The 14,787-nt window shown below is 38.6% G+C and overlaps 1 protein-coding gene across 1 annotated transcript in view; it reads right to left on the bottom strand.

Annotated features, from left to right (window-relative positions):
- Window positions 1–5,225: 5,225 nt before the first annotated feature.
- The window catches only part of VIPR2 (vasoactive intestinal peptide receptor 2), a 54,003-nt gene continuing 44,441 nt past the window's right edge, over window positions 5,226–14,787 (bottom strand). The window contains exons 11-13 of the mRNA XM_065666783.1: window positions 12,398–12,527; window positions 12,267–12,308; window positions 5,226–10,581 (exon numbers count right to left, since the gene is read on the bottom strand). Of these exons, the coding sequence (XP_065522855.1) occupies window positions 10,408–10,581; window positions 12,267–12,308; window positions 12,398–12,527 (346 nt within the window). The 3' untranslated portion in view covers window positions 5,226–10,407. The remainder of the gene's footprint in view (window positions 10,582–12,266; window positions 12,309–12,397; window positions 12,528–14,787) is intronic.

Here is a 14,787-nt window from a genome sequence, read left to right as displayed (position 1 = left end):
GCAGAGACATAGCTGAGGCTGGGCTAGGCAATAGGTTATGTTGCAGGATTTTGACTCTGCGTGTGTGAAGTTATGGCTTTACAAGGTAGATGGTAAACTTTAAGTTGGATTAATAAAGAAACAAAATGTTAACTATTTGCAAGTAAAATCTGAAAGGCAAATTAATAAGCCATTATAAAAACCTGACATTCTGCTTAGCTGGTTTTGAGCTATGCTTTGACAGGTAGCAGCCTGCTGGCTACTGGGATTGTACCATTAGAGAATCATTTGCAATTAAACAGGTACAAACTGGACACTAGTGAAAGGCTGAAAGTCAATATTACTGTATTTTGGTTTGGGAGAATGGAAGAATAAAGCCATGCTGGGTCCAGAAAAAAAATCTCTCATAAGGTAGAAATACTTCCAAGCCATATGAAAGTCTAGAGAATGTTATTTTTCCATTACTGACTTTGGCTTTGGGAATCACAGCAAACATAATCCATCAGCTGACATAGTTAATACCACAGTGTTTAAGTTTGGTAATGAGACCAAGAATCATGATTTATATTAAATGTGTCCCAGATGTATTACCTTCTTTGCTTATTGGTGTAAAAATGCTTTCTTGGTCTGGTGGAGTGAAAGGCTTTTGCCTTTTCTATCTCTAAAGATGAATTACTATTTCCCAATTCTGTTTTTTACTCCGAAAAGTTTTCATTCTGTCATATTTAGAGAGCCAAAAAAAGGCTTTCATGTCACCAAAAATATGTAAAATTTCTGTTTAGGAGGACAGAAATGTAGACAATAGGTTGATAGGTAGATTGTACCTGAATACCTGAACTTTTCAGACTGTATAATGTAGCTGCAAACTGTTCAGGTTTTATATGCAGTGCAACATTTCTGATAATTTGGGTTCTAATTTAGCTTCATACATAAATAATGGAAAGGTTTTTGAAAGACCATTCATAGTTCTCAATGAAAATAGTCAACAAGTAGTGACTGACTGAAATGGGATTCTTCAGCAAAGCACTTGACTTCCTACCTCAACCCTTTTCCACCCATCTCATACTACATGGGGCCCCCCAAATTAATCTTCCCTTCACCCTTCACCTTCCTGAAGTAAAATCTTATTTCCTCAAAGAACCTACTTTGACCCCATTTTATTCCCCAACTTCACATCTTTTTTCTGCGTGTTTTTCTTTTAATTTATCATTTTGAGTTAATCTCAATTTTTAAAATGTACTAGGCAGTCAACTGCAAGTTAATTGTGAAGGTCAGAAGCCCCTTTCCACTCTGAGCTAACCAAATACTTTAGTACCCACATTGTCCAGAGAAACCACTATTTTTTAAACCTGATGACACATTGCATGAGGGAAATTAAAACCACTCAAAAACACTGCCAAATGCTGAGATGAGTAATTACAACTCAGAGGAAATAAACTATTCAGCCCAGACATTTGGAGAACATATATAGAAGTATGGTTGTACTATTCATGGATCAGTATATGAATAGGTAATTGGAAGAACTTTTCTAGTCTAGGGATGAATACAGAGTACAATAGAGGGAGAAGATGAACTAAAAATCTCTTTAAAGTACTCACATTTTCTTCCAAAGTATCTACATCAACAGCAGTTTCTGTTCTTCCAGGCACAATGCAACCATATCAGATTAAATATACAGCTGAAACAAATGACTGAAATAGTCTTCATAGAGAGTTTTATGGTAGCGATTGGCAAGAGATCAAAACCTAATGATTTTTGTGATTCCATTACGTGTTTAAACTCTCAGATGTGAAAAAGTTGTAACTTTTTTCTAAGTTTCCCTATTTCTTTCCAAAACAGCTGACATATTAATACAGTTAAGATCCCACAGTCTTATGGCAGTGTAGGAAGTGTAAGTGCATGGGTCCTGAGGTTTAATCCCCTGCTGGTTTAGACTCATACCAATATTACTCCCTCTAAGTCATATAAACAGGAATCTAAAAGTGGAATTTTCCTTAGATGCCATGAGGCTTTTTTAAAACCTCACTCCTCTGGTGATTATAAACAACTTTCTGACTTCCAGACTCAGTTTATGCAATGCCAGTCAATATTTGACTTTTGTATGGAAACCTGCATAGGTAGCAGAACCATTAAAAACTCCTGCTAACATTCGTGCAACCAAGAACTGTTGTTACTTAACATTAATCCTTTTGAATGAAACCTTCCCCTTCTTCATTAGCCTGTTTCAAAGCATTGTTATTCATTCAATATTTCACTGCAGTGAAGCTAGACACAGTTGTAAAGTAAATGTCTTCCTACTGAATGTCATGGGAGTGGGGCGATAAAACTAGTGATCACACGGTTTAAATTAAGATTCAGATTTCAGCAGCAGCTGAAAAATGGGAAAACCTGAGCACATCTACAGCACAACCCTGTCAGACTGCAGTGAGAGGGAAATGTGTGTGTCATGGCAGCAGCACTGCCAGAGCTTGCTGAACTCACTGTGGAACATGGCTCTCTTTCTGCAGTCCCTTGCAGGCATCCCTAGTGCAGATCCTTACTGCAACCCCCCTACTGCAACCCCCCATTACAGCAGGACATGAGATATCCCAGAGGTAGGATCAGTGCTCAGGCTGCATTTTTGGCTTTACATTCAGCCAAAAAGGGGATAGAGGATTTACAAATAGAACACTTAACTGAGATGTTTAAAGCTAGGTAGAAATAAACTGGGCCTTAATGACAAAAACCCAGTATTGCCTCTGTCTTCTGAGCAGGCGCCAGCTCATATTTGGGGCATGAGGACAAGTAACCAGAGCTATAACCTGAGCAGTGTTTATGCTGGACTTCTAAAGATTTTTTTAAAAAACATAATAACAATATTAATTCCATATGTTATAAGACAAAATGGTATCTTCAATTGTCTAAATTGATAAATTATTGTCTTAATCCAAGAAACAGGATGTTAGGGTCTTTATAGGCAAAATGAAAATGATTCTTTAAAGATGTTGGGTATTTGAGGGAAATGGTATTTTTCTTCATGTTTTTATTGTTAAGTAGTAAGGTCAAGTTAAGTCTTTCTTAAAACAGACCATATGGTTTGCGTTCTTATCTGAATAACAGAAGCTAGAATGTGCAGGAATGATTAAACTGTCCAATTCATCACCTGGCTAAGACACAGTCATCTTCTACAACACAATTTTCTATATTACTTAGATTATATTTTAATTTTCAAACTGCTTCTCATGAATACAGCTCTGTATAACAAAATGTCCCCTAGTAGTCAGGATCCATTATTAATTATGCTGTTATAATCTTGCTTTCTGACTTCCTCATTATTTGTAGAGTATTTTTTCATATCCTATGGAGACAGGCAGCCAAAGCTCAAGGCACTAATTAAGACCAGGTGAAGAATGTAAGCAGGAAACCAGGGATAAGCAGCAGCTGAGGGCTATTGCTAAATAAAGCCTTTCTGAACTGAGAATTTCACAGCTTAACAGGATTGTGTCGAGAAGCAGTCTCAATTACAAAGGCATCAGCTCAGAAAAAAGAGCTTCAACATAAAGCACAGCTCTTCATTTTCATTTCTTTTGTCCTCCAAATCCAATACTCATATTTAGCTGACTGTCCTAGGGCACTGACTATATTCTATAGGATTACTAGAAAAACATGTATTTTTCCTATGTGAAAAATCTATAAATAGTTTGATACAACATATACTTATTAAATGGTTTGATACAATCGTTCAACCTAAATTAGGTGTCAGCTAGCTCACAATATATCCCAGCCTATGGTGTTAATATGAAGGTATTAAAATACAGCCAATTATAAAAAATAGAACTTAATTAAAGAAAGCGTTTCATTTTATTCAGTTGGACACACGGGGTCTGATTATTTGGAACTTTGTATTAACTCAGAACCATTGCGGTTTCCAAGATTCCTTGGCAATCCTTTGTAGTCTCGTAAAGTGGAATAACTTCTTTTCTGCTATGGAGCCACTGCAGTAAAAGCCACCCCAAACTCCACTGGACAACGCAGCATTGCAGGACAGCTACACCCAGACTCTGCCTTTCTACAGCAGACTACAGCTTGTGGTGTGGGTTGAGGGTTTTCCTGAACCCAGGCCCACCCAGTTCCTCCCTGTGGTCTGTGTAAATCCCATTTTAGATTGTCACTGTCACTTAAAGGCTGACCTCAGCCTGGGTACAAGCAAGTGGAACTGGAATTGGGAGCTAGACTGGGATTTGGCTTATGCACTGGCAAGGGAAAATAAGATGGCCTATAAAAGCAACCTTGTTCTACAATCCATACACAAATTTACATGCGCACAGTTTGCAATACTTTTGCTGTCTGGTGCAGTTCTTTGGTTCAGGTCTCTGACAGAGAGGAGGAGAAGGCAGTCAGGCTTTCTGGCTCTTTCACCATCCCAGGCACCGTTCTTCTTTACCTTTTCAAATGTCCCAGTTAGAAGCCTCTTGTTACAATCAGAGATAACTGACTGTGCAGCATTCAAGCCTGGCTGCAGGCCAGCGGCTACAAGCACAGAGAGCTGAGACTCATGCAGCTAATACTGCTGAGCATAACCATGCAGAAGTTGCAATAGAAGTGTTTGCTGAGTACAGGCTCCCTCACTCTCTCCCCTCACCAATACACTGATTTATGCTTTTATTCTGTGGTCATCCCTTAGTCTACCTACAGGAGTTTGTCAGCATTGGTAGTGTTAACATTATCCACAATTTTTTTAGGGGATCTATTTTTTTAGGGATCATCAGCCCTAAAGCAACTCACCTGCAGACATGAAGGTGATCTGGTTGTGGGGCTACCCAGTTAGCAATCAGAAGAGAGGACAAGCCTATGGGTGAGGACACTGATGAGCTTTGCAGTCACATAATTGATTGCAAAAGGATTCAGACTGATAGGCAGAGCTCATACAGACACACACATAAGATGGGAGAGGATGAGAACTTAGGTTTCTCAAAGGGTCAGAAGACCCCTGTTGGTGATGTAGCTTCTGTGATGCATAGAGATACATACAGCAGGCGACACGACAGACAGCAAAACAGCACTCCATCCTTTGTCCCTGGTGGTATTGCTGCCAGGGAGATACGCTGCCCCATCAGGTGCCACCTCCTCCTCCACGTGTGCTCACTTCCCTCGCTGTCCCCCCCAGCAACCCACCACTGCCAGTCTTGCCTTGGTGTATCTCTCCCCTGTGCCCATTGCCATGGCAGGAGCAGCCTCAGCATTTGTTTGAAACATAAATACCAGAATTTCTGTGCAAAACTTTTAAAATTTTTATTCTCCGATTCCTCTTCAGTCCATTATGGGGATTATTAACTACTATTATGACTAACAGCATAAAGATGTAAACACTTATTTGTTCACAGCTTTATATATACCATATCTCAGAGAAGGCTGTTAGGTATGTGACAGTAAAAACTGAAAACAGGAAAGAACAAAAGAGCAAAACCAGAAGTATACCGAATTACAGTATGAAATCTATTTACACACATTAATCTATACAACATCATGGTCTGTACACATTGTAAAAAATAATCACATTCATTTACATATTCTTTAATTTTTATCATACTTGACAGATAAAAAGTTATTGACGAAGATGAAAAAAGCATTTCAAAGCAATAATCATACTAATGTGCCAGGAAAAAAAAGCTGCAGGTTATCATAAACTTACTAGAGTGCTCTGGGAAATGAAAGGGGTTGGGATATTTTTATCACTGGTTTATCTGACAATGGAAATGTTCCTGACTTAGGTTTAACTACCTACTGTTATTGTGTGGAACCAGGCTTAACATAAGGTGGTTAAACCGTATCAAGAAAACCTGCTTTTAGCTGTTATCCTGTTGTACTCTGTAACATACACGTTAGAACACCTTTTTGTTGTTAGTTTTTTTTCATCAACAGAATAGCACTGCATACTGACTTCTGCTATTTGGTTATGTCAGGGTTGTACTGACAGCCAGCAGCTTATATAGGCACTCATGGTAACGTGAAGGTACTTATGTTAGTAAAAGTATTTCCTGTATCACTATGCACAGACAGTAATTGCTCGGACAATACCCCTTATATACATAGCAGCGTTCTCTGCAGGTTACTTGTAGTTCTTCCTTTTTCTTAGTCATATTTGATGCTTGATTCTTCATTAGAGATGTCTGAAAAACATCTGTATTAAGTGAATTTAGACTTTGTTCACATTTGCTTTGCTTAAATAGACAAATTCACAGTCAACAGAGGATGATTTTAGAACTCACAAAATAGGAGACAAATAATGCAAGTGAGTCATTAGTCCTTACACATGCAGTGTGAGACATTTGCTTGGCAATGCCTTATTTCATAAAGCTGTTACAGACAGATTCTCTGGTCTGCTGAGGGTCTATGCCTGTTGCTTTCCTCTTCATCATGTCAAAGGCAAAGGGAAGCCTGTCTGGGGTGAATCAGGACATGAAGTAGATGATACAGAGTGAAGCAGGCTGCTTCCAGCTTGACTGGAGAAGGCTTTTCACCTCCAATTAGTTACCACTGCTACAGTCCAGTTTCAACATATGCTTAAACTGGGTAGTTCCTCAGCTGGGTACCTGCAGCACCCATCACCATGCAGTTCAGGTGCAACTGTTGGAATCTCATGGACTCCAGGACAGACTGCATGGAGTTCTCACTTACATACCTGTCAAATTCTTAAACTTTCATGACAGCCAGCACTCCAGCTAAAAGGGCACTCTCCATATTCCTAAGGTTATTTTGCAAAGCACATTAATGCACCTGACCCAGACACCAAGGCCAACATGTTATAGAAAGGTGTAAGTTTATATGGCAAAAATCATGTTAGCAATAATCTCATTGCATGACACTAGCCAGTTCCTGGTCCATGAAAAGGCATATGTGAAGTCCAAGACTTCAAAGGTGTGACCAGCTGAACTGCAAATGCGATAAAGAAATACGGTCAGTGGTGTGTGCATTTCTTTGCTTCTTTTGGTTGAAGGTATTATGAGTGGAGCAGACACAGAAAAGAATCAAGAAGAATTATCTGAGAAATACCTTGCTGTCAGAATTTGAAGTATTTTCATTAGTTTCTCAGAAAGGAAATCAAAACATGATTTAAAGAGTAGTTTTCAAAAGACTTCACACAAAGAATATTTTTGGTAGTCTAGAGCACTTTGTTTTACCATATGGCTCCTCTGCAGAAGACAAAAAAGCAAAACACCTAACCCAAAGCAAGAAACAATTGCTGGAAGCTGAAGCCAGGCAAACCAAAATGGAACATAAGGCTACTGGTTTTGTGAGAGAAGGCAGTCAGCCACAGGGAAGCCCTTCCAAATGAACTGAGGAATACTCCATTGCCTGAACTTTCGAATCACCCTGCGCATTTCTCAGAAAATAATTTTGGCCAATACAAGTCACCTGGCTCAAAAAGGAGTATCTGGGTAATATTAGCCAGATAACCAAACAGCCTTTTCTGTAGAGATTCATCTTACTCAATTTGAGTTGTAGAGTAAGAAATCTAAGTACTAGCCCGCCACCCTGGGTTCATTTATAGTAAGTATAGAGAAAAAGGGTGTTTCAGCTTACCTGCCTTAGAAGCCCAGCTGAACATGGGACAAATCTTCAACTAGTGCCTGTGTCCCTAGGATGACTATGGAAGGCACTGTAAAAGAGTCTTTAGCTCAGAGACAGACATCTAGCTTTTAGACACTGAAACCAGGGCAGATGAATTTCACCTGAGCTTATTGAGCACTTAGCAGAAATCGACTCTGCAGAGGAAAATTTAAGTCAGCACTCACTATATATTTAGATTTTGATCATGGCTAGTGACTGGAGAGTAATCTGTGTCCCTCAGACACTGGCAGCAGGTAACGCTGACAGAAATCACTCGAATGAATGGTGATGCCCTGGCTGATGCAACTTCATTGTCTTGAATGTCATTACTTCCTAAGCAAAAAGTAGAATCCAGTTCAAACGCATCTGTGTCCTGTTAACAGCAACTACTGTTTCATTGAAAGTTAAGACGCATTTTCTTATTTAAGCTTTTCTGATTTTTAATCCAGAAATCATTAAAATGCAATTTTCTCCATGCTAGCCTAATTAGAACAAAGATAGTTTTCTCTAGGATACAATGAATTATAAACAATTAGTGATGCATCATGCAGACAGACTGATGGAACTGATTGCTTGTAATCTCTGTTACTAGACTATTATTCTGTTTGTGTGCCAACTCACTCAAAGAACTTCCTTTGCACATAAAGATGAGTATGCCTGAATTCTTCTCAAGCATGCCCTTCTACCCAAGAAATCTGGGGAAAAAGGTACATTCTACATGTCTCATCTCAGGGATCTGAGCAGTCTCAATGCCGCTTCAGACAAAGAAGCACAGATGTCTTTAATTTAGGTATAGAAGCAGCCCCCAAAGCTCTTACGTGTCTTCATATACGTGCAGTTAAGAATTTGTTGATAAGAGTGTTCAGAGATCCAGGAAAAACAATAAAGTTTAGCAGTGGTTTCTGAGTCTAAAGCCTTTGGGAACATGCTCAAATACATGTATGTATCTTTAGATCTTTAGTTCCCATGGGACTGTCACTGGATAGCCTACTCCAGAATCTCATAGTTACTTCATCAAGTGACAGCAAAAAGCACTCTGAATGACTGGAGGTGATTAATAGCTTCTTTAAAGTCAAATTTGGCAAAGTAACAATTCATCAAGTGATCATTGTTTAACACAAACAATACTACAAAAAGGTTGGTGTCATATAACATTTACAATGTTACTCATTCTCTAGTACTCATGTGAAGCATGTGGCCTTTTCTGTCTTTGCTCTGACATGACTTTGTATTAATCCAGGGTAATCCCATGAAAATAAATAGTGTTTGACTGATAAATATCTAGATTAAATCAGACCAAGAGGTGTATGGACAGTTCGATGGCTGCCAACAATATTCCCAGTGCTGGTGATATTTTCAAGAATGTACGTGCCTGCCAAGACATGCCTTTGCTGCTGTTCTTCCTTTTACCTGGCAGTATCAAGGACCTTGGGTTCTGCTGGCTCCATACAATCTGTTATGAGAAGTATGAGGGCAATTGCTTTTACGGATCAGGGGTACTCATGCAAATATATATTATTCCCACTTGCTATTAAAAGTGGACATAGTTAAATATGACATGGGAACTAAACATCATTTGGTTTATTTCTTTTAGAGTGCAAATGTCCTGTGCATATTTGTAAGAATCTGTCAGTTTGTCAGTTCTTTGTCTTTTGGGTTTTTTTTTACAAAGTGGCTACATAAGAGGCTTGGCCTTGTTGAGAATTCCTTCTATTTATGCCTTTTATGGCAATTTTTAGGGATTCTAATTGCTGTTTTTTTTCTTTTTTCTGGAGTCATGGTCAAGGCTATATTTTAAGTCAGCTCAGATAAATACAGAATAGAATTAAGCTAAAATACTTTACGTTATTCCTTAAATGGGAGCTGTAACTTTACTGCAATATCCCTTGGTTTAGCTGCCAAGTATGTGTTTCTAAAGACATATTTAAATGAAAATATTACATAAAAATATATTTTCAATAGGTAATATGCTATCCAAAGTTGTTTATCCTATGCTTGACTGCTGTAGCAATAAACCATCTCTTCAGAAAATTGCTTAATAAAAGATCAACACAAATCTGATTTTAAAAAGAAGAGAAGAACTGGTCATTGCAACAGCACTATTGGAAAATGGTGATGTTTTAATCAAAACTATTACAGTAGACTTTTCTGACTGCGAAGGTAGCCCTACTGTCTGCATCTAAACAGAAAAACCAGGCACTTTTGAAAGGAACAACAGGATTGAAATCAAACTCTGTAGAAAGTCATTACACAATTAGCCAGGGTTTTTCTTTTGGAAAAGCCTGCCTTTTTGTGTCTGTATAAATAATGTTCATTACTTCCTGGATGAGCACACTAAACACCTAGTGTGGTTAATTATAGTCTTACATTTCTTTATTTTTATTCTGTTTTCCATAATTGGGAAAGAATTTCCTAATCCTTAAGGAAATAAATGTTTTCTTAAGTATAAATAAAGTGTAAGAAATTTTCTTGCTTCCCATCTTAACCTTTTCAGCATGTTCCAAAGTAGTCTACACTGAACAGGATACCATACATCTATGTGGCAGACATGTTGAAGGGTAAAGGAACCATTATAGTAAATGAGGTTTTGAACAGTTATGGCTAGTAAACAGCAAGAGAACATTAGAATTAATATGAATACCATTAAAAAAAAAACCAGAAAGCTTCCATGAGGCAGGTGTCTCTGTTATTAACTGGTTGGCTGCACAAACCAATTTCCCACATGCCAACATGTTGAAAAGCAAAGCACTTAACTGTACATTTTCTAAAGTATCACATCAAGCTGCATAATGAATGATATATCCCACAGTGTCTCATGTTTTGGGGGACCTAGCTTATTTATATCATGGTGGTCTCTGTCTGCATAAATGAGTGAGCCCTTGAATTCCGGTGGAGCTGAGAAATGCTTTCTGATCCATTCCGAGAAATCGAGGAGCTGTGGAGTCTGTAATCTCTACCTGCTGTCTGCTTCCAGCACAAACTCCGCCATTTTCTCTTCAGCTCCCCTTGCACCTGTGTTAAAAGAAAATGCACAAGATGAGCTGAAAATGTTTTTTTTTATGGGAGGAACTTTTCCACGTTTGCTGGCTGTCAAATGGGGACCTCTAGGAGTAGAATCATGGAATGGTTCATGTTGGGACTTTTGAGGATCACCTCGTCCCAGCCCCACTGCCACAGGCAGAGACACCTTGCACTAGATCAGGTTGCTCAAAGCCCCATCCAACTTGGCTTTGAACACTGCCAGGGATGGGGCATCCACGGCTTCTCTGGGCAACCTGTGCCAGTGTCTCACCACCTTCACAGTGAAGAATTTCTTCATAGTATCTAATCTAAGTCTACCCTTTCTCAGTTTTAAACCATTTCCCCTTGTCCCGTCACTACATGGACTACTAAGAAGTCTTTCTTCATCTTCCTTATAATGCCCCCATTTTATACTGAAAGGCTGCAATAAGGTCCCCTGAAAGCATTCTCTTCTTCAGGCTAAATAAGCCCAGCTCTCTCAGGCTTTCTTCATAGGAGAGGTGTTCCAGCCTTCTGATAATTTTTGTGGCCCTCCTTTGGACTCACTCTAACAGGTCTGTGTCATTCTCATACTGAGGGCAAGCATCTCGCTCAGCCTCCTGGAGACGCTTCTTTTGACACAGGATACAACTGGCTTTCTCAGCTGCAGGCACACATTGGTGGCTCATGTCCCATTTTTCATACCCCAGTATCCCCAAATTCTCCTTTGCGGGGCTGCTCTCAATCCATGCGTCCTCCAGTCTATACTGATCCTGGAGACTGCCCTAGCCCAGGTGTGGGACCTTGCACTCGGCCTTGTTTAACTTCATGAAGTTCACAGGGGCCTGCTCCTCAAGCCTGTCAATGCCCCTCTGGATGGCATCCTTTCCCTCTAGAGTATCAAATAAGTCTTTATGAAGATTACAAATCTGAAGCAAAGACTGTGTCTATGCTGTCTGTGAGGAGATGCCCCAAGGCTACTCTCATGATCCATTCTGTATCACTTGTGCTGCAACATTAGCTTTTGGTATCTAGCTATTAATCACATATACTTAAAGCTTAGAATCAAATGATCAGCAAAAAATGGGGCATGCCATGAATTTCAAAGACCAGAATAGCACTCAGGAGAGCTGCATATCAATTCCCTGTGCAAGGGAATCTTGATGCAAGGCATCTTCTTCAGGCAGGTGCCTCCCATGAGACACAGCATACTGTTTAAGGTATGTTCTACTTTAAAAAGTGGCTGAAATCAAAAGGAATTCTTTGTATCCTCCTCAGTTGATATTAAGAAAGCTGCTACATGCTAAGCACTTCTGAAAATCTGCTGCCACTCTGGGGGTTAGATTCTGTCAGAAGATTACCCCTAAATACTTATTAAATGGTGCTTCAAGTTCTGGATAAACTTGTAGGCTTGTACCTCACCTGCGCAACCAACATTGCTTGTAAGAGCTAGAATTAGATCATGCTAAATAGCAGAAGATACACTTACTAACACCTCGGTTTGCAAGGAATTAGATTTCAAACAGCTCTAACTCTTCACCCCAATTCACTAATTTCTCCTGTTGTTCTGCACTGTGCAGAAACATAGGAATGCAAATATCTAAGCCATCTTTATGTATCAGATTAGAATTACAGGGGCATTCATACATTTACTGAAATCAATATTTAACATCCTCAGTAGGAAAGATGAAACTTACTTCACTGTTCAAAAAACAATACAGGACTGCAACAATCAACCCCTGGAAAGAGACAATATTCCTCAGTTAGTAAGCAGCACCGACAACGTAGGTCAATCAAACCCCGTTTGAATAAAAGCGTTAAAATTTACCTGAAAAGATCCCAAACACAACTCAAAGATTATTTTATAATAATTGGAACTGCGGTCAGGAAATAGAGCAAACACTGTGTAGTGAACTCCAAACAATGGAATAAGCAACAACGTGGATTTTGCAAGTCTCCTGGGTAAATAAAAGAGAAAAAGCTGGAGTTTAATGATAAGCTCTTGTTTTACTACGATAAGAACCTGATGCAATGTCGTTTACATAAACCTCACATAACTTCAGATTTATAAGCAGTCTTAGTCATTTAATGCAAACTGTTTTCCTTTCAAGCTTGCTATACAATTAGCCTCATAGTAACCTCATAAATTAATGTGTGCAATTTCATATTATACTTGATGTTGCTGACTTTCACTCTTCCAAAAGCCAGTAAAAGGCTGCAGGGCCTCTCTAATCCAAAACACCCTTTTTAAAGGTGCCCTCTGTACCACAGCAGGGTCTAGGACACACCGTCTGCTCTGTCTCTCTGACAGACATCCAGTTGCCAGCCTGATTTCATAGCATGGTTTTTGGAGTTTGGGTTTTACTGCATTATTCCACTGCTTTATTCAACAAAGTGTCATAAGCAGATATCTCAAGGTACTTTTTACTTGGCATAAAGGGTACAGAGTGGAAAGGAATAATGCCTTCCTGCAAAGTCATGCTGACAAATCCTCTTGTATGTAAAGGAAAGCCTCTCTTTTGAAATTAATTCATGTTATTTTCCTTCAAATGTGCAGCTGAACGGTTAGTTTGTACACTACACACACAGAGTATGTAAACAGTACCTAGGAAATGTAATCCAGAATAATCTTAACTGTGAGATTTTCATAAGCAATTTCAGATTTACCCTCAAATACTAAAATCTCTTAACTCTAGTGATTGTATTGAGCATATACCATTAACTAATTTTTAATGTCAGTTACATAATACATTTTAGCACAAGACACTACTGAAGGAAGGAGAACTTTAAATTATTAAGCAGAGCAGGTCTGACAAACTGCCTGTGAAACCACTGAAATGATGAATTGCTAATTATCCCTCATCTGTCACTTATTTCAATCTAACAACATCAGTTTTATATATTATACAGGGCCAGTCATGCATGATTATGCGTGTCTGGTATCAGATAAAATTCAAGAAGTTATAATGTTGAGTCCCTTAATTCATTCCTGTCTTGATGAATATAACTTGATTCAACAATGAAAGGATGCTGTTGTGAATTCACCTATTTTAACAGAAAATAAAGGTATTTCAAGCAGTTTTGCTTTTTATGTGTCATTTTTCACAGTCTTCCTTTCTTCATAATGTCCCAGAGGCTGCATCTGTTTATGTGGAAATAATACATTCTGACAGCAAAGTTTCTCAAGAATAGTAAAACCCTCACATCTAAAGGTGTTACCAGTAAGCGGGACAAATAGGATTTCTTTAGCATAAGAAATTCATTAACACTGGATGAGATAAAGATGACAGCAAATTTCCTGGTTTCCCAAATGAAATAGAAAACTGAATTAAAACTTGAATTTAACCTTACCCATTGCAAAAGTAAACTGAGCAACAAAAAGGATGGAACCAGGTACAAGCAAGTGGACAGAGGAAGGGAAAAAAAATGGCCATTTGCATTCATATTAATTTTGGACTCATATTTCACTTTCAGTTCTTGGTTTAATAATTTTTGTCTAGCTGATGTCACTTGCTCTATACTGCACTTCCATTTTAGTGAAGGGACATAAAAATTAGCTTTGTTCTTCTCTGTATTTTAGAAAATGCATTTGCATTTTGAAAAAGGAGCTTTCCAGACCTTTAATTTGCTCTGTAAATGCAGTATTTCTTGAGGAGGTTAATCTACTGTTCCCATGGGTATCAGCTAAAGACCATCCAATCCAAACTTAATCAGGCAATCAAATGCTAAAAGCAAAATATTCACAGGGCTGAATACTGAAGGACAAGGTTGCTATTAATGAACATTTATACTGTGAAGTGCTACAGTAACTGTGGAAAATTACGGGACTGATAGTAAGGGAATGCCTCGTTTTCGTAAACTACATAAATACCCAATGGAATCAGAAAAGTTCCTGTCACAAGAATTTGAGGGGATGTCTTGCCCAAAGGTCAGTCATTGTGCTACATAAAAATCTGGCAACTGCATAATTTCATCTAGGTTGACCTGGTTCTCCCAAGTGTTTAGTTAATTCAAGCAGCAAACAGAAAAAAGGACCCTTCGGCTCTATGAAGCAAAGCCTCATGTCAATCTAGTAATGTCACCTTTCCCATGGCGCATCAGAATTCTTCATTTTTTCCATCAAATGTGTCATGTCATTTACAAAACACAAAATCCTATTTCTCTTGGATTTAAAATATACTTTACTTCAGCACACCATGTTTTATCTGCTCTTAGGAC

Source organism: Lathamus discolor, chromosome 2 (assembly GCF_037157495.1).
Source record: "Lathamus discolor isolate bLatDis1 chromosome 2, bLatDis1.hap1, whole genome shotgun sequence".
Lineage (NCBI taxonomy): Eukaryota > Metazoa > Chordata > Aves > Psittaciformes > Psittacidae > Lathamus > Lathamus discolor.
The sequence above is the reverse complement of the archived record's forward strand: the minus strand, read 5'-3'. Positions and strand labels throughout refer to the sequence as shown.